The sequence below is a fragment of the Haliotis rubra genome, unplaced genomic scaffold, assembly GCF_003918875.1.
Source record: "Haliotis rubra isolate DU_JTF1 unplaced genomic scaffold, ASM391887v1 Scf41, whole genome shotgun sequence".
Taxonomy (NCBI): domain Eukaryota; kingdom Metazoa; phylum Mollusca; class Gastropoda; order Lepetellida; family Haliotidae; genus Haliotis; species Haliotis rubra.
In genome coordinates, this window is record NW_025767091.1 from 76,825 (window position 1) to 101,490 (window position 24,666).

General features: G+C 43.2%; 1 protein-coding gene across 2 annotated transcripts; it reads left to right on the plus strand.

Moving 5' to 3' along the window:
• The first annotated feature begins 155 nt into the window (after positions 1-155).
• On the plus strand, positions 156-23,450 carry LOC124287953 (aladin-like). 2 transcript variants are annotated; one of them, XM_046724449.1, is made up of 15 exons: positions 156-262; positions 2,684-2,809; positions 3,433-3,557; positions 3,735-3,790; positions 4,559-4,650; positions 5,189-5,235; positions 5,580-5,738; positions 8,382-8,465; positions 13,016-13,136; positions 13,950-14,074; positions 14,251-14,311; positions 21,767-22,022; positions 22,526-22,601; positions 22,698-22,782; positions 22,979-23,450. In XM_046724449.1, the coding sequence occupies exons 2-15, from the start codon at positions 2,690-2,692 to the stop codon at positions 23,111-23,113; spliced, it is 1,542 nt and encodes a 513-aa protein (XP_046580405.1). In that variant the 5' UTR covers positions 156-262; positions 2,684-2,689; the 3' UTR covers positions 23,114-23,450. The 2 variants fall into 2 exon arrangements, with proteins under 2 accessions (XP_046580405.1, XP_046580406.1); XM_046724450.1 differs by lacking the exon at positions 2,684-2,809 and having other exon boundaries at positions 168-262.
• Positions 23,451-24,666: the final 1,216 nt, after the last annotated feature.

Here is a 24,666-nt window from a genome sequence, read left to right on the forward strand (position 1 = left end):
TAGTTCTATATGAATGACAAGTAAGACCTCATTTGTTGTTGAGAATCCATCCTAAATGTATATAAGTAGTCCCATTATATGTAGAAGCCCACAGCAGAAATAAAATACTAGCATGACACAGCCCAGTAAATGATTGCTTGATGTAAACACGCGCAATGATATTATAGATGACGGAAGCGCGAGATTTCAAGCACCTGCACGAATTTAGGGTTCCCAACGAAAGTGCTTGATCAACAGCTGATGATTCTGTCTGTCAAAGCTGGTAATCCGACCATGAATACTCTGTCTGCCGGACATTTGATGTGCAATTACTCCTTTATATGTTTTATGTGCAAACCATATTCGTATCCGCAATGTGATCGCTAAATCAGACTAGATCAGATGAAATGTCAAGATTTGAATACGTCATTTGGGGGATTGCAGAACCCATGTCATTTTCTTTATAAATGATATAAATTATGGACATGTAGAGACAAACATTACGTCCTTGAAATGACGTTATCTTATTTAATAATGTATATGTACAAAGTAAAAAAAAACTCAAGTCGAGCTCAGAACAAAGATTAATTTTAGTTCAGGCTGATTAAATTGATATTAATCAGATTGGGTGATGATCTGAAGTTGCCAATGTAGCAGGGCGTTTTAGCCATCACACAGATGAACTCCTTGCCTTGTCATCTTGGTGGTAGGGTCTTCCCCTTTGGTCAGGTGCACAAGGTATCTGGCGTCGAATTAGAAGGTCCATGGTTTGTATTCCAGGATTCACAAATTGGATCGAGTCTCAGAACCCTACTACATGAAGCCTGGTACATGCCCTGTGTTGATGGGGTAGTGTGCAGCTGGTCATGGATTCATCCCGCAGATGACACCCTTTCCTTGACAGCTTGACCATGCTGACACAATTATAATCTTTTATCAAGACTTTGAATCAGAAGGTCCATTATTTGAATCCCCATTTCTGCCCAGTAATAATTGGCTAGAATGCACTTTACCGGGCGCAGCCCACGCTGCTTGCTGCGGGGCAATTATCATGCTATAGCGCTTCCGCACTGTCTCTAACACTGTCTCGCTATATCGCGATAATTGCTCTGTCTCCTTTCACTTTCATCTTTAGAGTCAAACAGCACTTTACGATCCTTAGGGTTAGGGTATGGCACCCTTTACGATCCTAGGGGTTAGGGCATGGCACCCTTTACGATCCTTAGGGTTAGGGTTCAGGAAAGCGAAATCTGGACCAAACCTCCTAAATTTTGGTGTCGCTTTCACGGGAACAGTCAAGCTACAGTGAACCCAGCATTTAGCATTCCCGGGACTCTCAATACACAAGAAAAACAAAGAAATGTGAGTCGTCGTCTGATACCGTAGTCATGGTAGAAATTTAATAAATAAATAGCAATAAATGTTTGAGACACAGACTGTTCACAGATAAGTCACATTGATGGATCATGTGGAGGTGGATCACTGAAGGTTCATCAGGTCTCAGTGTGTCAATAAACGTAACTCTCGACCTGCGCATTTACCATTTTGATAAAGAAAAATACAGAGAGCACTTATTATAGGGCATTTCAATCTCAGTTACCAGGCTTCAAAACTAAAATATTTAATCTTTAATTACCTTAATTGTTTGATCTGACAGAGGTGCAGATAAGCTGCGTATCTGCGTAAATTACGCAAACATTTATGTGAAAACTCAATTCATTTCAAGTCTATTGCATACAAGTATGCTTGAATTTTTGTAAATACTCAATAAATTTGATTTAACATGCGTACACACAAAGATGTCAAAACCTTAGCTTGCATACTGTAACATTCTGCAAACCTACTAGAAATTGAAGTAAGGAGACCCATGGGCTACATATGGAGGTTACTGAGGAAAGATAGTATAACTGACTGAGAGGTTCTATTTCAGCACGTGAACTTGCAGTCTTTCTTATCTTTTCTCATATTACAGATCAAATATAAATAACACACATTAACCAACATTTGAACTTTATTCTATTTTAACAAATAATGTAAAATGGCAAAATACCCAATTGAGTTTGAGTGAATTATCTATAGCTCTGATTGATCTTTGTTAGACAATGTCACATGTAAAAGAGCCCGACTTATTCATTTATTGTGTTTATAAGGTAACAGGAAATTTCATCTCAGTTGAGAGGCTGAGAGATCGAGTATTGGGGTCGTGCGCTAATCTGAAGTACGGTAATCCGATGTTTTCATAGCAATCGCTTACACACTTCCAGCACAAATTTGGTTTTCGCTTTACCGGGAATAGGGAATATTGAAATTTCACTTTCCCGGGCCGACACTGGGTTCAGGGTTAGGCACCCTTTACGATCCTAAGGGTTAGGCAACCTTTATGATCCTTAGGGTTAGGCACCCTTTACGATCCTTAGGGTTAGGCACCCTTTACGATCCTAAGGGTTAGGCAACCTTTATGATCCTTAGGGTTAGGCACCCTTTATGATCCTTAGGGTTAGGCACCCTTTACGATCCTTAGGGTTAGGGGTTAAGGTTAGAGCGTTTGAGCCCCAGCAGCGCTAAATAATCTGAAAAAGTGCGCCCGGTAAAGTGCAGTACTCCCTAATAATTAAAAAATGTTGTTTTGGGCCTAGAGACCCAAATATTGGGTCCTTGCTTCTTTAGTTTCATGGACCGTCCTTTTCCCTCTTCTCCATAACAGGGAACAATGAGCAGTATCTTTGAGCGTTTCCCTGACCCTCCTGGCCGAGGTCACATGACTGTCGCTGAGAAACATGGAGAGTTTGTTTCGGTGCCAGTCACTGATTCCACAGGGAATATTGGAATGGTAATGTTGATTTGTCAGGCTTTGTGGCATGTGTTGGTGACTGACTTGAACCAAAAATCAGCAAGCAAAAATACTATGACTGCAAATGACAAAAGCTCACATGTAAAACATGACCTGAATTTCCTTAAATTGCCCATGGCTATCACTGTATTGTTCAGTCCATATTTACAGACTGCCTTCATACAGCTGAAATATTGCTGCAATGCATCAAACAAACAAACACTCTTTGTTTCAAGAGATCAGTAGTTTATAAACAGATTGTTTACCCAGAGGATTTTTTGGTTATGTTGAATATGGTGAATGAAGGAGCAAATATTTAGGAATTCAATTTTTAAACATCAATCAACATATGGACATACTTACATAGGAATATTTGTATCTAGATCTGTTCAGAACCGTTATTCTCCAAGTCTGCAGTTAATGACTATGAAAATTCCATTTTGGGTGCAAAAAAGTTCCCAATACCTCAGATTTTACAAGAATATGAACATTAAGAATCAAATTTTGCACAATATCACAATGTTTTCCCAATATGCCTGCCAAAAGCACTTGGTTTAAAATCTTAGATAAATCCCAGTTCGTGGAATATCAATTCAGTAAAGCTTGTACATGCTCTGTTACAGCTCCCAGCCTACCCAGTAATAACAGTTGCCAAAGAACTATCCAGGAACCTTACACAAAGAGAAAGTGCCAAGTCAGCATTTTTGCCTCATGATGAGACTGTATGGAAAAGAGCAATGCATTCCTGGTGAGGTTACCATGGTTACTGAACGTAATGATAAAAACGTTTGCCACTAAAGTCTGAAGATTACATATGTCAGATAAGGGGTTTACCATCTTAGCATATAACCTAAGACTACATGCTGTTTAAAATTAAAAATGGCAGTTTCGTGCATTAAATGTGCCTGTTGTTCCTTATTCACAGGTATGAACATGGGATGACGGGAACATTTGAGGAAGTAGTCAACAGCAAAGATGAAGGTGATGATAAACATGATAAAATATCAGTCAGTAAAGTATATCAGGTATCACTGGCCAGGTCATCTAAAGTGATTCAATATTTCCCCCGATAATGATTCTTTGTTCGCATGCATGAAACCCTGTTTATTGGGGAACATCAAAGTCTAGCATCTTTTGGGGCTTTCTTTTTGGGCATGTTGAATGTGACTTTAATACTTTTTGAAGTGATTGGCTAGTCAGCACCTTGATCATGATGAGAAGTGCATGTATGATGCACAGATTCCCTTCACCAAGTGAATGCTTGTGGTGCTGCATTACTATTCCAGTGGTCAATGGATGTGTGTGCTCTTAATGTTCATTGTCACCCTGGCCAAGCTGTAGGGCTAGAAGGGGCGGTGGGGTAGCCTAATGGGTAAAGCGTTGGCTCGTCACGCTGAAGACCCGGGTTCGAATCCCCACATGGGTACAATGCGTGAAGCTCATTTCTGGTGTCCCCCGCCGTGATGTTGCTGGAATATCGCTAAAAGCGGCGTAAAACCAAACTCAGTCAGTGTAGGGCTAGAAAATTGTCATATTCCAATCTCATCCTACTGGTTATCCATGTCTGGGTACGTGTCACGAACAAACACACTTACCAACTACTATGTGTGCTTCATTGTTGCACTGGACCAAACCTCTAGAAACACCCAGGAGCCAAGCTGCTTACACGGGCCCCCATTCTAGGACTTGCATACTTTTGAAAAGTGATAAAAAACTCAGAGCTTTCGTGTTATTTTTGTATACTTTCAGTGCCACCATGGATTGCATCCGTCGCCATGACAACCTTAGCATTTCTGCGATGGGCAAACTCTCTGAATGGTTCTCTTTTTCCTCATCTGTCAGTAAGTCCCCTGCACACATTGAGAATACTATTAGTTGAAGGCTTATCTTGTCAGTGAATATGTCTTGATAACCATAGGTAAAGAGTGTACATTGAATCGTATTCCCATAGGGATAAGCATTAAGATTAAGCAATACTTTTGATGTAGTTTGTACTTGTAAATATAAAAACTTTGCTGACAACATATAATATGAAGTTATCATTGCAAATATGTTACTGGTAACAGCTTTGATTTTTGTTATCTATGTCTGATTTTTGTAGCTAAATCTGTGGGCTTGAAATGAGTATGTTTTTTGATGGGGGTATTTACAGTGAGCATTGTTTGTCGTGGATTGAAAGTGTGTGTTTACTTCTTTACATCCCTTTCTTTTTATATAGTGCAAAGACACTGTCAGTGCCACTATGTACTTTGGTGTCATTGTTTTGCGTTACAACCCCCTGTTGTCATGATAAAGCTACAATATTTGTGAGCTTGGCATTACATAACAAACAGAGGAATGTTGTTTAAGTATACAAGTACTGGACGTTTCTGTTGGCAGTTATCCAATGAAGACCTTGTATCCAGCTATACATCTGTCGCTGACTGGTAAGTGACATGTGTTTGCAAGTTTGGATGCTACATATGTTTACCTAATAGTAATAACAGGACCAATAATTAGAAAAAACGTTTATAATACCTAGATTTAAATCATTGCAATAATGCATTGCTAAAATACCTGTGTATTTAAGGGAATATTTTGGATACATAGAATAGCAGTCAGTATTTTGAAAATGTTTTTTTGTAAATGCTCAGTCTGAATTTAGATTTCATTAGCATATTTTGGCATCAGACATAGTCTTTTACAACCATTAATAAAAGTTATTGCATGTTTTTTTTGGTGTGTTTTACCTGAGAGGTTGTCACAGTTAGCTGATCTGTCTGTGTTTTAGGCAATGCAGTCCTGTGCGAGCGTTTGCCTGGCACCCCCACACCATCAAAGTGGCGTACTCCCTGCAGGACGACTCCATCAGAGTGCACACCGGCAGCAACAACCTCATGCCCATCCTCAAGCACAAACTACAGAAGAATGTAGCAGACTTAGCGTGGCAGTGAGTGTATCATGCTCCATTGAGTCCATCTCCTTGTTCCATTGTGTCCATCTCCTTGTTTCTTGTTCCATTGTGTCAATCTCCTTGTTTCTTGTTCGATTGTATCCATCTCCTTGTTCCATTGTGTCTATCTCCTTGTTTCTTGTTCCATTGTGTCCATCTCCTTGTTCCATTGTGTCCATCTCCTTGTTCCATTGTGTCCATCTCCTTGTTTCTTGTTCCATTGTGTCCATCTCCTTGTTTCTTGTTCCATTGTGTCCATCTCCTTGTTCCATTGTGTCTATCTCCTTGTTTCTTGTTCCATTGTGTCCATCTCCTTGTTCCATTGTGTCCATCTCCTTGTTCCATTGTGTCCATCTCCTTGTTTCATTGTGTCCATCTCCTTGTTCCATTGTGTCTATCTCCTTGTTTCTTGTTCCATTGTGTCCATCTCCTTGTTCCATTGTGTCTATCTCCTTGTTTTGTTCCATTGTGTCCATCTCCTTGTTTCTTTGTTCCATTGTGTCCATCTCCTTGTTCCATTGTGTCTATCTCCTTGTTTCTTGTTCCATTGTGTCCATCTCCTTGTTCCATTGTGTCCATCTCCTTGTTCCATTGTGTCCATCTCCTTGTTTCTTGTTCCATTGTGTCCATCTCCTTGTTCCATTGTGTCCATCTCCTTGTTTCTTGTTCCATTGTGTCAATCTCCTTGTTTCTTGTTCCATTGTGTCCATCTCCTTGTTCCATTGTGTCTATCTCCTTGTTTCTTGTTCCATTGTGTCCATCTCCTTGTTCCATTGTGTCCATCTCCTTGTTCCATTGTGTCCATCTCATTGTTCCATTGTGTCTATCTCCTTGTTTCTTGTTCCATTGTGTCCATCTCCTTGTTTCTTGTTCCATTGTGTCCATCTCCTTGTTTCTTGTTCCATTGTGTCCATCTCCTTGTTCCATTGTGTCTATCTCCTTGTTTCTTGTTCCATTGTGTCCATCTCCATGTTCCATTGTGTCCATCTCCTTGTTCCATTGTGTCCATCTCCCTTGTTTCTTGTTCCATTGTGTCCATCTCATTGTTCCATTGTGTCTATCTCCTTGTTTCTTGTTCCATTGTGTCCATCTCCTTGTTTCTTGTTCCATTGTGTCCATCTCCTTGTTCCATTGTGTCTATCTCCTTGTTTCTTGTTCCATTGTGTCCATCTCATTGTTCCATTGTGTCCATCTCCTTGTTTCTTGTTCCATTGTGTCCATCTCCTTGTTCCATTGTGTATATCTCCCTTGTTCCAGGGTGATTGGGGTAGCCTAGTGGTTAAAGCTGCCCTTGGCCGGCCATTCGCCTCCAAGAGACCAGGTTCGATTCCCCACATGGGCACAATGTGTTAAGCTCCATTTCTGGTGTCCCCAGCCGTGATATTGCTGGAATATTGCTGCAAAGCTGGTGAAACTAAACTCAGTCAGTCAGTCCTTGTTCCATTGTGTCCATCGGCTTTGTTTCTTGTTCCATTGTGTCCATCTCCTTGTTCCATTGTGTCTTTCTCCTTGTTCCATTGTGTCCATCTCCTTGTTTCTTGTTCCATTGTGTCCATCTCCTTGTTCCATTGTGTCTATCTCCTTGTTTCTTGTTCCATTGTGTCCATCTCCTTGTTCCATTGTGTCCATCTCCTTGTTCCATTGTGTCCATCTCCTTGTTCCATTGTGTCTATCTCCTTGTTCCATTGTGTCTATCTCCTTGTTTCTTGTTCCATTGTGTCCATCTCCTTGTTCCATTGTGTCAATCTCCTTGTTCCATTGTGTCCATCTCCTTGTTCCATTGTGTCCATCTCCTTGTTTCTTGTTCCATTGTGTCCATCTCCTTGTTTCTTGTTCCATTGTGTCTCTCTCCTTGTTCCATTGAGTCTATCTCCTTGTTTCTTGTTCCATTGTGTCCATCTCCTTGTTCCATTGTGTCCATCTCCTTGTTCCATTGTGTCTATCTCCTTGTTTCTTGTTCCATTGTGTCCATCTCCTTGTTCCATTGTGTCCATCTCCTTGTTCCATTGTGTCCATCTCCTTGTTTCTTGTTCCATTGTGTCCATCTCCTTGTTCCATTGTGTCCATCTCCTTGTTTCATTGTGTCCATCTCCTTGTTTCTTGTTCCATTGTGTCCATCTCCTTGTTCCATTGTGTCTATCTCCTTGTTTCTTGTTCCATTGTGTCAATCTCCTTGTTCCATTGTGTCCATCTCCTTGTTTCTTGTTCCATTGTGTCCATCTCCTTGTTTCTTCTGCCATTGTGTCTGTCTGTTTCCTGGCTTTATGGACTTTATATCTGCAAAATCCTCTTAAGGATTTTTCTGTGATTTTGTTCTTCTGAAACAAATATGGATATTTTTTTCCATTTGCTGTGATAGTTACACTTGACCTGTCAATTCTGAGTTTTGTGTGGACCTGTGGAAGTTGACCTACTGTGTACAATTGTGTTTTATGGTGTAAGCAATAGTTAACCTGGATAAGTAAACATCTCTTTTTTTTCTCATTGTATTTCAGTTTCATCAGAATCTACCATCCGGTTGATGAATTATCTCATGTCACTTATGATGGTGTACTTCACTTGTAAAGCATTTTCTCGTACAGGATACATAGTGTTCAAGTGTTGTGTCCATCATTCTAGTTATCTTGTTTTCTGCTCCAGGCCCAATTCAGCATCAGTGTTGGCAGTGGCCTGTCAGTCTTGCATCCTCATCTGGCATGTGGAACCAACCTCCTTAGCTACCAGGTACGTTAGTCAGCTTGTCAGCATCCTCCTTGTCAACACCGTTTGTTAGCTAGTAAGTCAGACTGCTTGTTAACTTCCTTCTTGTCAACACCACTTGTTAATGAGTAAGTCAGACTGCTTGTTAACATCCTCCTTGTCATTGCCCTTGTTAGCAGATACATCAGGACCCATTAAGGTCCGAGTTCGAATGAACCTTCAGTAACCCATGCTTGTCGTAAGAGGCGACTAACGGGATCGGGTGGTCAGGCACACTGGCTTGGTAGACACATGTCATCGGTTACCAATTGTGCAGGTCGATGCTCATGCTGTTGATCACTGGACTGTCTGGTCCATACTTGATTATTTACAGAGTGCGGCGTAAAACTGAACTCACTCACTCATTCCACTAAGCTCGCTCACTCACTCACTCACTCCATGGTGTAATGGTTAGAGCAACTTACCAGAAAGCAGGTCGCGGTTCGATCCCCGGCTGCGTCATACCAAAATATACTACAAACAAAAAATATATGGGAACACCTCTCTCTCTCGCTTCGACTTTTAGTGGAACGACTGTAAACTTTTTTCCATAGGCCTCCTTGTCCATTCGCCTGTGCACTCCATGCTGCTCTGATTAATCAGCTTCCTAGTTCCTAATGAAGCTTGCAGCATGCTCCACTAATTACACACGTGACTACCTTGAATTATCATTCTCTTTCTTGTCGCACGATGCTTTGTCCCAATCCAATCGTCCGTCTCCGACAGAGTGGAAGCTGCTTCCCCAGAGCTTCCAGTCGATGATCTACCCATTATCACGGCCCTAAGTAGACCTGTTTGTCACAAGGTTCATAAACTAACTTCTGAAGTTCGTATCACCAATCCCATACCCCTGGCTTGGGACCTCGATGTGCTGGCAATATCATGGGAGGGACTCAACGCCTGCACGTTTCCCCCTCCAGTTCGGCTACCAAGAGTAATACAGAAGCTGTTGGCCAGTAGCAAGATTCTACTGCTTTTGGTTGTGCCCTTCGGGCCAGCAAGAAGTTGGTTAGTTGACCTAAGAAGCCTGGCAGAGCCAAACCCAGTACCGCTTCACGACCTAGACGACCTGCTTCTTCACCCTCACTCAGAACTACGCCACAGGTCCCCTCAGACCCTCATCTCCAGACATCACCCATAGCGCATCGCCAGAGATCACTCATAGCTAAAGGCTACTCTCATCGAGTAGCCACAGCTATCACTTCAGCTCATCATACTTACACCCGTTCCTTGTACAATGATAATGGAAATATTTTGAAGACTATTGCAAGATTAGAGAAATCCATCTCCCACTCTACCTCCGCTCAGGTTGTCGCTGGGTTCCTCAGCATCTCCTTGCTGCTAGGAAACTCAAGGGTACTATGTTAGCTACCTACTTGGCTGCTATCAACTCAATTTTGGCTACTGCCACGGATACGAAGATGTCCACTCTTCCCAAATTGCAGAGTCTCCTACGCTTCTAGAACTCACCGACCAGTCCAGGAAGTTCAGACCTCCGGCCTAGGAACTGTCCATCTTCCTTCGTCATATAATTCTACAGACTACAAACCTTTAGAAGACTTTGGGACTTTGAGCAAAGTGACATTTTTCTTCCTGGTAACTTGGCTACTGCTGCTCCTACATCTGAGCTTCACACGCTGGATGTCATCCTCGATAATCTCCAGGGTATACGTTACGATAACTCTCCACTATACCCTGGACGCATCTATGGCTTGGCCAGATGATTTTATTACCTCCCTTGGCTGGCTCCGCAATCTCACAGTAGCCAATCAGCTAAGCCGCCGTTACAACCGAACTTGCCAGTGTCAACAAAGATAGCTGTCGCACCTGCGAAGGTTTGTTCGCAGTGCGGCTCAGATTTTGGGGAAATCATACAGACAAATTTACAGGTCTGAAACTTTAAAAAAATATATGCAAAAACTCCTTCAACCTCTTCCAGAGTACCTCTGCATCAATTGTGTTGCCAAGTTTAATCGGTTAGATAATTTAAGAAGCGCATGTGAGTTGTGTTTGGTCCGCTCAACTTCCCAACGTAGACACCTGATTGGATAAGAAGCCAGCCAAGGGAGGTAATAAAATCCGGCGGGACTGTAGATGCGTCCTGGGTATAGTGGAGAGTTATCGTAACGTATACCCTGGAGATTATCGAGGATGGCTGGATGTCAGTCGTGTGCGGTTCGAGCGGAAGAAGCATGGCAAGGTTTTTCCTGGGTCTCCGCTGGGACTTCATCGTGGAAACCAACTGTCAGGGCAACTGGCCTGGATGTTTTTCATCCCCCCGTTGTCCACCATCCTTGGGCCTGATGATACTGAAGACCTGACACTCTGCCCTGTTAGGTCTCTACACATATACCTTGCTGCCTCCAAGGATCGTCGACAGCTACAAAACGCCTCTTCATACCTTTGTTGACCGCCTCAAGAGATGAGGTTTCCCGGACCACACTGGCCTTTTGGATGCGTGCCACAATCCTGCGGGCTACACCTTTGCAGGGTTGCTTCCTCTAGCCGCTTTCAATCCTCATGAGACTCATGCGATAGCCTCGTCGATGGCCTCCATGACCACCATCTTGGAAGGTTGCTTTTGCCGTTCTGCTTCAGTCTTCTCTTTACATTACCTGTGAGACGTGTGTGTCACGGATGTCCGGAGACTACACTAGTTTGGACCTCTCGCTCTGGCTCAGCAGATTACATCGGCCCACCAATGCAGATGAGGGACGATTCCGCTTGTGCGTTACTGCTTCCTTCTCATACGGAACAAAAGTTGAACGGATCTCAATCTTTTGATTTCATCTCATGGGTTTAAGAACTACTTCACTTGGCCTCCATACCAAGGCATCGCAATACGGCCACCAAGCGTGGCCCTACGGACCTGAGGGCACAATCAGTATGACGATGCAGAGGTGTTTGACATCCATGCTTACTGACCTCTACACCACGGAGCAATTACATTAGTGAAGTGTGACACTCCCGAATTCCAGTGGATTTTGTTGCGTTCTGCCTCCGAAGTTGCAGGGCACATCCTTTGACTAAGCTTAGACTGGCCTGATTGCAGTCGCAAGACTTTAATTACGGGGGTACCTTGTAAGTCGTGGCCAGGCAAGGCCTACTTGCCAAGCTGCGTCCGAACACCACATCGCTCGGGAGCACTCATCACCCTGGGAGTTTTGCTTAGTAAGCCAAGGGTTCTGCAGAACCCACTACAAGCATAGGAGTTGTGTGCTTGCGTAACAGGCTTCCCTTGTACATTGCTAACCACGGTTGTCATCAGTCCACAAGACCAGCTGTTCGCACTGTCCAGACAGAAGGGGAATTTGCGGCCCGCCGTCCAACCGTGGGATAAGTCCAAGATGAGAATGATCATTCAAGGTAGTCACGTGGGCAATTAGTGGAGCATGCTGCAAGCTTTATTAGGAACTAGGAAGCTAATTAAGGAGAGCAGCATGGAGTGCACTGGTGAATGGACAAGGAAGCCTTTGGAAAAAAGTTTACAGTCGTTCCACTAAAAGTCGAAGCAAGAGGAGGAGGCGTTCCCATATTTTTTGTTTGTAGTATATTTTGGTATGACGCAGCCGGGGATCGAACCGGCGACCTTCTGCTTTCTGGTTAGGTGCTCTAACCATTACACACAGTGCAAGTCGTGAGATAGGATAAGTATATAAATATACAATTTATATTAACATTTTCAAACTCACTCACTCACTCAGATACATCAGTCCACTTACTCACTGACTCACTCTTTGTTAATCAGCAATCCCTAGTAGCAAGTGCGTCAGTATGCATGTTAACATCCTTGTTAGCAGGTATGTCTGTATGCATGTTATAATCCTTGTTAACAGGTATGTCAGTATGCTTGTTAACATCCTTGTTAGCAGGTATGTCAGTAACCATGTTAACATCCTTGTTAGCAGGTTTGTCTGTGTGCATGTTAACATCCTTGTTAGCAGGTATGTCAGTATCCATGTTAACATCCTTGTTAGCAGGTATGTCTGTGTGCATGTTAACATCCTTGTTAGCAGGTATGTCTGTGTGCATGTTAACATCCTTGTTAGCAGGTATGTCAATATGTGTGTTAATATCCTTGTTAGCAGGTATGTCAATATGTGTGTTAATATCCTTGTTAGCAGGTATGTCAGTATGCATGTTAACATCCTTGTTAGCAGGTATGTCTGTGTGCATGTTAACATCCTTGTTAGCAGGTATGTCAGTATGCATGTTAACATCCTTGTTAGCAGGTATGTCTGTATGCATGTTAACATCCTTGTTAGCAGGTATGTCTATGTGTGTTAACATCCTTGTTAGCAGGTATGTCTGTGTGCATGTTAACATCCTTGTTAGCAGGTGTGTCAGTCAGTTTGTTAACATCCTTGTTAACTTGTACGTCAGTTAACGTTTTGATGTCCTGGTTACCAACAGTTCACGGGTACATCAGTATGTGAAGATCTTTATCCACAGCCCTTGTTGGCAGGTATGTTTGATAAACGTCTCTGTTCGTAAAATCTGGACATTAATTCCTCTGCTTATTCTTCTACTTCTAGACCATCAGCTAGCTCAGTTCAGGTGCTGCAACATTCAGGCCACACCCCAGTTACCAGCCTTGCCTGGCACCCAGATGGCAGCATTCTCCTGTCCGGTGCCCCGACAGACACCGGCATCATGGTGAGGCAGCATAAAGCTCACATACTCATTATCAGAGTGACCTCCCAACATAATAATAATCAGTGAATTTATAAAGCGCTAAAATACTCCCGGCACTAAGTGTGTGCTCTAAGAGCTATGATGAGTATATACACAGTATTTCAAACGAGTAGGAACACGGAAATCTAGCAGTGATAGTATTTTCGGAAAATGAATGTCTTTAAAAGAGATTTGAAGTTGTCTAGGGTTGGTGACAGTCTGATATCATGGGGTAGAGAGTGCCAGAGAGAAGGTACAGCATAGCTGAATGAGCAATGGCCATATGACTTCAGATGGCGTTTTGGTATCTCCAGAAGATGAAGATTTCCTGATCTTAATGTTCTCACAGGATTGTGCTTGGAGAGCTTGTCACTTAAGTAACTTGGCGCAGTTGTGTGAAAGCACTGATAAGCAAGTGTGAGAGGTTTTTCATCAATCCTCCTCAGGTTTGGACAAGACATCGAATGTTATTGTAGTAATAGGCTCCCAATTCGGCCAAGCACTTGCTTTATTATGTGATGGAAACGTTGGAGAGTGTTCAGGGGTAAGACATGCTCAAGTCTGTGGAAAAGTCTTGAATATTGCCGAGTGTGACGTTAAACAGCAAACAGACAAACAAAATTTAATGCTTACTTTTACATCTTTGCAGTGAATGAATGCTGAAATATTTGTGAACCTGAAAATAAAGAACTTTGCAGAAAGAAACCTTCTTAAGCTCAATAACATCTTGATCCAGTTTGTGCTCCTAGGTAGGAATACGAGGTAAATCCCTGATGTTGTTTCATTCCCCCACAGGCGTGGAATGTTCCCATGGAGATATGTGTGACGCTGCGTCGTGGGGGAGGGGGAGGTGTGTCGGCTTTGAGATGGTCCCCCGATGGAACCAAGGTGTTGGCTGTGACCCCGTCACCATTGTTCAGGTGGGTTAGCCATGCATGGCTTCTCATGTATCCTTTTTTGTGAGATCTGTCAGATGTGAATGATTTGAAAATGCTGATGTCATAAAAACTTCACCCGTTAAGGTATCCTGTCAGAGTAGAAGATTTGATTTGATTCCTTTGATAATGTGAGCTGATCTGACTTTGTGGTATTTCAGAGTGTGGGAAACAAAGAATTGGAGCTGTGAAACCTGGTCTCGCCTGTCATCGCGTTGTGTGGTAATTTTATTCTCTATATCTTCATTTAGTTACATTCTGTCATAGTTGATTGTAGGGATGCCACGATACATCGATGCTTTTTCTAAGACGATACAATTATCAATGCATTCAAAACTGTGTCGATATTTAGTTTTGAAAGTATCAGTTTAAATATGCTTATGTATCGTTTACAAGTTTTCCTTATCCTGATGCATGCTAATTATGCTTGTCTCCTTCCTCTTGCGAATGATAGTGGAACACTTGAAATCCCTTGAAGTTCCCTTAAAAAGCGGACGTAAAATCACTCACCCAAGAGTAGCATCCCTTTCCTCCCTTTGGCCCAAATGGTCACATGATCAGCCATATTTGTCACTCTCTCCTTCTTAAGCCCTTGAGGGCGGCTGTGAGAGCACCTGGGTCCCTATCACGGCACATATCCTCCATATCCTATTTTCGGACCATACATCAAAATAATTACTGTATCGTTTTTGTCCCAGCGAGCGGGGACTATGTATTCAGCAGCGTCCGTGCGATGCGTTAAATGCGTCGCGTCGATTCTTGTTAACGCGATATCTCATTAACTGTTGTACCCAATGTCTTCAAAGTTGGTGTCAGCCTACATTGGGGATTACGCAGACACCAGTCGATTTGCATGACCTTGACCTTATTTTCAAGGTCACCACAACACTGACCACTTTTCTAACTCTTGTTCACGCGATATCATCATGAACTGTTGTACCCAATGTCTTCAAAGTTGGTGTCAGCCTACATTGGGGATTACGCAGACACCAGTCGATTTGCGTGACCTTGACTTTATTTTCAAGGTCACCACGACACTTTGACCACTTTTCCAACTCTTGTTCAAGCGATATCTCATGAACTGTTGTACCTAATGTCTTCAAATTTGGTGTCAGCCTACATTGGGGGATTACGCAGACACCAGTCGATTTGCGTGACCTTGACCTTATTTTCAAGGTCACGCAAGACACTGACCACTTTTCCAACTCTTGTTCAGGCGATATCTCATGAACTGTTGTACCCAATGTCTTCAAATTTGGTGTCAGCCTACATTGGGGATTACGCAGACACCAGTTGATTTGCGTGACCCTGACCTTATCTTCAAGGTCACCATGACATTTTCACACTTTTAACTCTTGTTACGCGATATCTCATGAAATGTTGTACCCAATGTCTTCAAATTTGGTGACAGCATACATTGGAGTATTACACAGACACCAGTTTATTTGGGTGACCTTGACCTTATCTTCAAGGTCACCACGATACTGACCGCTTTTTTACAGCGGATATCTCATAAAACATTGCACCCAATGTTTCAAGTATGTTGACAGCCTACATTGGGTGATTATGCAGACACCAGTCATTTCAGGCATCTTGTATGTGACCCAAAATAAGTAGTAAATATAGATATTCCATTCTTTAGCGGTGAGGGGACATTGCCATATCAGTGGCAAACACTTCTACATTACGGTTTGAAATTTGTTCTGAAATTTCTGTTGTTTGACATGTGTCTTTTCATGTTTACAATTGATGAAAACTTGTATTCATTGTAGGTACCGAGTGTCTGCGGCTGGACCGCATTTATAATGTCCTAATTGCACTGTTTCATGTTCTTTCAGCTCTGCGCTGTGAGCATTGTGTAAATTTAAATTGAGGTTGAATTTACTAATTACCTTTTCCATCCATAGATGTGCTAAGGACTGGGAATGCGTAGGTATTCACAAGTCATGTCTAAATCAGTGATTGCGCTGATAACCGTGTGTTAACAACTGCTGCAGATATTCATAATTCCAGTGAATTACTGAGCGTTTCTCAGGAGCAGGTCGATGTACCAGAGGTGAACGTCAGAGGCCATAAGAGATCATCGTCTACTGAGCTGACCTCATCGCAGATAAAGAAGGCCAAATCTTCAGCTTTGCAGAAGGAGAAGGCTACTACTATGAAGACTTCAGCAAAATCTAAGATCAGCTCTACTCAGAAGACTAGGTCTTTCTCAGCCGAGATTGTTCCTCATGAAGAAGCAGATGTTTATGATGATCCACCCATCCTCATACCTGAAGTCACCATCGCCAGTAAGAAGACGAAGCCTGCTTCTACAGCTACATCGGCATTGGTATCAGCGCAGACATTGACAGAAGACCTTCTATCAAGCGCAGACATCGGGTACCAGAGATAGCAGCAGCGTCAACTCTTCACGACGGCAGCGAGCCTAAGATGACGTCTCTTTAGTATCAGATGCAGCAGTCTCTTCAGACAGCGCAGAACTTCAACCCGGGACTGTTCATGCAACAGTTTACAGACCAGATGATGTCGATGATGGAGCGCCGCCCGGCTCAAGAGAAGGCTGCTATGAAGACCACTACAACATCTACTAGCCTGCTCTACAGTCTCCCCACCACATCTAGATGAAGAGGGAAGCCTGCCTGAAGGCTCTCGGACACGACGATCTTCCCCATCTGAAGTAGGCGCCCCAGAGAGTGTTGCTAAGAAGTCTTCACGCAGGAAGGAATCAAGGCGTTCTCCTGAACCCTACAGGCGCCGGAGATATGAGTCGTCATCTCCATCGGACTCTGGTGACCATCAAAGAGCTCTGGCGAAGACACTCCTACAGAGGGGAAACTTCGTCCAGGAATCCACCTTCACCGAAGATCTAGAGAAATATCTCAAATCTCCAGGAAAGATTCAAGATCACATCGGGATCGTTCACCGCGCTTATGAAGCTCATCTTGTAGATCATCCTATAGAGACTCAAGTCGTTACGTGCATCCTTGGAGCGAGAAATGTCTAAATCTCAGGAGGAAGGTGAAGGCATCTTCTCTCCGATACGGAGATTAACTCCTGGATCGCCAATGGCTTGGACTTTATCATCACCTTCTAAGGACACAGATTAGGTGTTTACCTACAAGATGTCCAAAGATGATTTCGACACACTCACCTTTCCACCCGACCAACCCGATCTCTCAAGTACCAGACAACCTCAATGCAGCTTTTGATAAAGCCACCAAGTCAGCCAGAGTCAGCACATCCTGACGTTCAATGCCAGGAAATTCCCTCTACATAGGAAGGCTCCAGAGGTTGATGATGACTCTAACATTATCACCGATTCCCCCGTCAAAGAACTTACAAGATTGAGGATAAGAAGTTAGCGCAGCTGGATACAACCACCAGGCGTACTTTCTTGGGATTAGCCAGATCGAGGGTTGTCAAGCGAACACTCATCTCGAGAGTTCAAGAATTCCTCGGATGATATACTTCGGCTCTACTTATGCAGAAGAGAGACCATCAATTTATGACGGAGCACCTAGCATCCACCTCAGCGGGTTTGACTCTCCTGAGAAGACAAGGGTTATTGTCAGCATGCACTTGGAGTGAACACTTCACCAAGTCCTTATACAGAGACCCATGGTCATCATCTTACATCTTCGAGGAGGAGGAATTGAAGAAGTCGCCAGAGAAGTTTCTCACGACTCCAGGGAAGTTATGATGATTAAGTCCATTGACACTTTGGCTAACGTGGATTCGTCAGACGTCCCAACGCTACTCCAACAAATCTAATTTTGCAGGAGTCCCGAGAGCCAGAGAAAGAAGTATTCCAGTATGAAAGGAGGAAGAGGATCCAACCGGAGCTCCTAGAGGTAACCACGGAAGAGGCCGAGCACCCAGGGGTGCAAGGGGAAGCAAGCATTGAAGGCCAGGTTCGGAGCGACTGGAGTCTTCCACCCCAGCCATTTCATTACAACCTTCAACAGTGGGTGGGCGTCTTCAACGGTACTGGGAGAATTGGAGGATACTACAGGACGACTTCACGTATCCCAGATACTGCGCCAGAGGGTACAAGATATAGTTGGAAGCCACTCCAGTGCTCACAAGCAACCCGATGGCCTTCAACTACGCAGCCGACCAGATAGAGAAACTGGACGATGCTATCAAGACCCTACTGCGCCAAAGAGACAGTAGAAGAGATAGATCAAGATCTCATCATGCGCCTGGGTTCTACTCCCCAATTTTCCTGGTACTGAAGAAGAATTCCAAGGAGAAATTTCGCTCATCTACAACATGAGGAAGTTCAACCGAGTATCTACGCAGACCAGCAAAATTCAAGACGATACATCTTCCTCAGCTCCGACATCTCGTTAAGTCCAGCAGACTACCTCGCCAGCATAGATCTGCAAGATGCGTGACGCCCACATCCAGACTCAAGGAAATACCTACGTTTCCCTTTCAGCGGACAGCACTTCCAGTGGAAGGTTCTACCATTTGGAATATAAATTAGGCCCCTGGTTGTTTACTTTCGGTGACCAAGCCCATTGTCACATATCTACATCGTCGAGGTCTATGCAGTGCTTTCTACCTGGACGACGGGATTCAAGCATCTCATCCAGATCACAGTCAACTCAGACTGGAACTAGACTTCACCATCAGGCTGCTCACTCAACTAGGATGGCTAGTGAATCTCCTCAAGTCGGAACTGGAGCCGAAACAAGATCTGCAGTTCCTAGGAATTTGACTCATCGCGCCAGTGAATCGTATAGTCGATCCAAAGGATCGTTGGGGGCAAAATAGAACAGATAATATCTCAAGCATTGCTCTCTCCGTTGACACTACATGCTAGGCAAAGCATGCTTCGTTCTACTCGCCTCAGCTCAAGACATGACTTCGCAGAGGAAGATTACAGTCGCCCACTACAAGTATTTGTGAGCGCCCACCTAGACAGCCTAGATCCGTTAATACTACGGACAGCCTGAAACCATATCTCCTATGGTGGACTCGAGAAGTCGAGCGTTTGCGGAGGGACCTTATTGTCAGAGCGGTTTGCAACACTCATCTCTACGTGGATGCCTCCCTACAAGGATGGGGTGCACACTTCAACAACGAAGTGGCAGCAGGGAAGTGGTCGAGTCAGGATCAGAAGTCACATCAATCTGTTGGAGATGAAAGCAGTAATCAACACTTTACAACATTGGTCCAGCGCACTAAAGAACTCCACGACTCATGGTACACAAGGACAACCTTACAGTGGCGTTTTATATCAACAAACAAGGGTCAACAAGATCAACAAATCTGCTACAACTCAGCGTTCTCCTGTTCAGCATAGTCGACCCAACCTGAACATCTACATGAAGGCAAGCCACATACCGGGGAGCAAAATATGTCATAGCAGGCGCCCTATCTCGGCCCACTACAACCATCCCCAACAGAATGGATGTTGCATCCAGAGGCATTCCAGTTCATCAGACAGACTTTAGGATCCCCACTCATAGACCTGTTTGCAACAAAGTTAAACAAACAGCTACCAACGTTTGTCTCACCGATTCCAGATCCTCAGGCATGGGCAACAAATGCTCTAAGCATCTCATGGGAAGGACTAAGCGCTTACGCGCGTTTCCGCCTCCTGCACTACTACCACAAGTACTACAGAAAATCAAGCAGACGACTACGTTGCAACTGATTTTGGTCACGCCCTATTGGCCAGTGAGGGTATGGTTTCCCATCCTCATACAAGAACTTCGGAAGTCCAACCCTGAAACTACCAGAGTAGTCGAACCTACTCGTCCATCCACACACCAAAGCAAGCTCACGGGTACCGACACTGTTCCAACTACACGCTTGGAGCGTATTAAAGCTTGCCTGAAGACTAGAGGGTACTCGCCAGAGCAGCAAAAAGCAGTTACACTAGCTCTACGCCAGATCAAGCGCCAACTTGTAGGCGACAAGTGGCAGAGATTTGAACAATATGCAAAGAGGAAAGGCTTTACAGCAGTGAAAGCAACACATCCTCAAGTGGTGGAATACTCTTATGTCATCTACGCACAGACGAGGACACTTAAAAGGTTCAACACTTTCAACGTACTTAGCGGCCCTCAGTACAGTTATCACCATGAAAACGGGTATCAAGCTGACCAAAGTACCAGAGATTCTGGCACTACTATGCTCGTTCAAGTTGGAAGACCAACAAAAGAAATTTAAGGCTCCTGCCTGGGATCTCAACGTAGTTTTACAACATCTCACCAGTGATGCCTACGAGCCTCTAGAACGGACATCCTTTGAACTACTAACTCAGAAAACGCTGTTCCTGATCGCCCTAGCAACAGCTGCAAGGATGTCAGAAATACATGCTCTGGACTTTGAACGAACACGATTGAATCAAGACATCGTGACATCATTACATCTGGGACTGAGATGGGATTTTATCGCCAAGAACCAACTGCCTGGTCAGCCTGACAGACAGTTCCACATCCCAGCACTCTCCACAGTCCTTGGGCCACAGGATACGCAGGATCTATCCTTATGCCCAGTCAGAGCACTTAAAGTCTACTTACAAAGAACCAAAACAAGGAGGCGAAAATTCAAACGCCTATTCATCCCCTTATCCACCGAGACGCCCACAGAAGTCTCTAGGACAATGATATCGATCAGTCATAAAATATGAAATATTAATATTCAAAATGTAACTAAATTTATGCAATAATGAAGCGAAAATAGGTATTATGATACATATTGAATCGTGACATGGGTATCGTGGATACATGATCAATTCATGAAACTTGTGCATCGAGACATCCCTAGTTGATTGCTTGTCAGCACACAACACCTGAATCCTTGCTGATGAATGAATAGCTGGACTAGCTGATCCAGGATTATTTGTCTAAAGGCCATAAGTATATTGCCTAATGCAGCACTAAACACCAACCACAAAGACATGTAGATATTGCCAGTTGGTCTTGGGCCTCACTATAAAACAGACAACCCTAGAAATGGGTTCATGTCCTCAATCTGCCCTTACTTTTGACTGTCTAGAAACAGTTTGAGATTTCATGACACTAAAAAGCTCATGTCAATGTTTCTGCACCCCAGCAGGGACCTTAGGTTAGGAATTGGTCCCCAGCAAAGTGTGCTGGCCTTGTACGCCCAATGGATGGGATAGTCCGACTCAGTGACTTGGTATATTCCATGTCATGACAGTGCCGGTCATTGCCCCCAGCTAGGATTGTCTGCCCCATACCCATGCTCATGAGTTCCACCAAGCAGCAAATGTCAAAGAGAAGCGTTGCTGCTGAAATTCTGCCACAAGCAGCACTTAACCAGAGTCACTGTACCATGTAAAGCCTCATCCCTTAATTTCATGTGGGGAGGCATGATAGCCTAATAGTAAAGCATCCTCTCATCACAATGAAGACCCTGGTTTGATTCCCCACATGGGTACCATGTGTGAAGCCCATTTCTGGTGTCCCTTGTTGTGATATTTGCTGCAATATTGCTAAAACCATGCTCGCTCACTCACTTAATTACATGTATCTCATAATGACTGTGTATCATCCAGACGTACATATAGAATGTATAATTTAATAATAAATCGGTTTGCTTTTAACGCAATGATGTAATCGTGTATAGATTTGTTCATTCTTTTAAGAATAATTTCACATGAATGCTTCAGTGTAATCACTGATTTTCCCATAGGCATCATGCTGGAGTTCTGACGGAAGTATTCTTCTCTTCGCCATGGAAAATGATCCAATCATCTACTCAATCAAATTCAGTGCGGGACAGTCACATGATGGAAGTCACATCAGTGTCTCAAACAAGGCCCTGGCTGTGACGGACGTGTCCGAGGTAGACATGCAGACAGCCACTGGGGATGTGGTGAAGATCGGTGGCTCAGTGCATGCAATGGAGTGGGATTCAACTGGTGAACGTCTCGCCATATTGTTTAGAGGTACGGTGCTGAATTTTATAGATATTTTAAGGATCTAACTGTACATATTGTTTATTAGTGTTTAAGTGTTCTACAATCAAGACTGATGTAGTGTTTAAAGTGGAAGAAATTTGTTGTCCTTTCAATTTGTCTTTGGACGAAAAAATAGTACAACCTCTTCATTCCCATGAAAATGTACTGCTGCTATGTTGATGCCTCTCATCAAAGTCTGTGATAACTAGAGCAAGATTGTCACCACAGTTGTTTCTGGGTTGGTCAGCGGTGCATAACCAGCAGGTTACCACGGTAACATTTGAATCTTGCGTAAAACTAACCCATATTGCCCAAATTCATTCAGTTCATAATGTCAAATTTTAGTCCTGAGTTACCTTATTCATGATAATTTGATTATTAGAACATCTATTGAATGAATTGCTGTCTTCTGTTTGTCATAACAGAAAGATGTATTAACAATGTTTATTGACAGAAGGATAATTTTTACTCTCAATATTTTCTATCAACAGGGCATGACAACAAAGCGTGTTCTTATGTTGCTGTATTTAAAACAGTTACACATCCGGTCATGGAGATCCTACCATGGTACGTAAAGACTTTATCAGGGCTGGTAACACTACCCACACATTCTGTCAGGGCTTGCAACACACTATCGACTTGGTTTCTCTTTGATCTTTCCAGTGGTCTGGTGAGGGGACAAGACGGTGAAATTGCTCACTGCATCAGCTTCAAGCCCAACTTCGACCAAGGGGCTTTACTAACTGTTGTAAGTAGTCAAAATAAGCCTCACTTGATAAGACGATCACTAGTCGCTGTCCAAATTGGACTCAAACGACCACCCAGTTTCATTGTCAAAACCTGCATTAGATTAATACAAAACCCTAAGATAAATCTTCTGTAACCTAAATTATATTTTGTTGGTGTGGATAGTTTTACATCAGATTTGAAATTGATGTTCACAGGTTTGGTCAAGTGGCAGGGTGGGTTATGTCCCTTTGTTGTACACGCGCACAGAGGACGCAGTTCCTTACCAAGCAGAACCTCTAGTGCCCCTTAATGGGCAGGCAGGAAAGTCTCTACACACAAGTTTCCGATGAAGAAAACAGTCCTTGGAATACAATTATACATCACAATCAAACAAGAAGGCCATTTGTGAACATGTGCCTGTGATCTGTTATAAGATGGCACTACCTTGTTAATGTCTGACTGTAGAAGCGTCTTGCGAAGGATCATGCTATTTATTATGACTGGAAGTCTAACTCCATATTAGCAAGAAGACAGCTGGCTCAGAGACACATCTGTTTGAGTTTCTGGCATACAGGGAGTATGGGCTTCAATCACCGATTTTCTCAGATTGTCATTTATCTGTCACAACCAACATGTTGGTATATAAGTCTAAGACTGATCGTACCAATAAATATAATGCATAAAGGCTGACTTTAATTCCTTCTTATCATTTGAAACAAGCACTCAGGACATCAGATGAATTGTGACATGGGTAAGTGTATCTTGGATTGTGTCATCAAAAACTATAACTGAAAACTGAATTTCCCTGGTCCATCCGCAGCTTGGGATTTTCCACCACAAACTGGCTTCCACAGGAGATATCATCACAATGAAATTACATCACAGTGCATTGCTAGACATTGTAATGTCATAACATCACAATCATATTACATCATTAACCTGGTTTGATATATTTGTAACACTCTAGACACTGGTTATTACTGTATATACACTCAAAAGGTGGACGGAATGATTTTGAATGAATCTCAACTTCATGTCCACTGATATGAAATAAACTTATGGCAGGGTATGAAACTCAAAAAATATTTCAGCCAGACCACAGGGCTGGTTAGATGTAAAACTTGCCAGCCCTGACCAAAACTTACCTGAACGCAAATAATTTAGATTTCACAAACGATGTAGTTTATCATCCAATTGGAATTCATCATTTATTTTTACGAGTGAATTAATAATGATTTATTATCCTGAAATATGATGAATACAGTCAAATCCCGATGAGTCCAATCTCTGGGGACCAAGTAATAAATTCGACTTATCGATGTATTCGAGACATAGGTATATCTATGAGGGTCGAAAAAACGATGATCCAGTCCAAATTCCTCCGCCTAAGCATTTGTTTATCTAATGATTTCCCTATCACTAATAGGGGCACCTTATCAGTTCCAGTCTGATTAGCACAGACAGTGATTTCCGTAAACTCACCCGTCAAAGGCGGAAAGGTGTGAGCCGTGCTGGTTTGTTAATTGGATCAGTTTGCTACACCAATCAACTTCTCATTGACTGACTTCGGCTTATGTATACAAGATTGCTGTTGTTTGAATCTCATGGGACCAAATTTTCTTCTCGAGTCATCGTGTGTATTTATGTGACGAATTCGTGTAACCGGTATTCAAATGATGACAACTATAACAGGGAATGGTCGGGACTGACAGGTACTTCGAATTATGCATAATGTTCGAGACACCGGCATTCGACTCATTGGGATTTGACTGTATCTCCATATACATGTCTAAATTTTAACCCGACTGTCAGGCAGGTGAATTTGACAATCTGGCAGTTGAAAATAACCCGTCCCGGGCGGTCGGGCAGGCAGGTATTTCGAACGCTGCTTATGGAGAAGTGT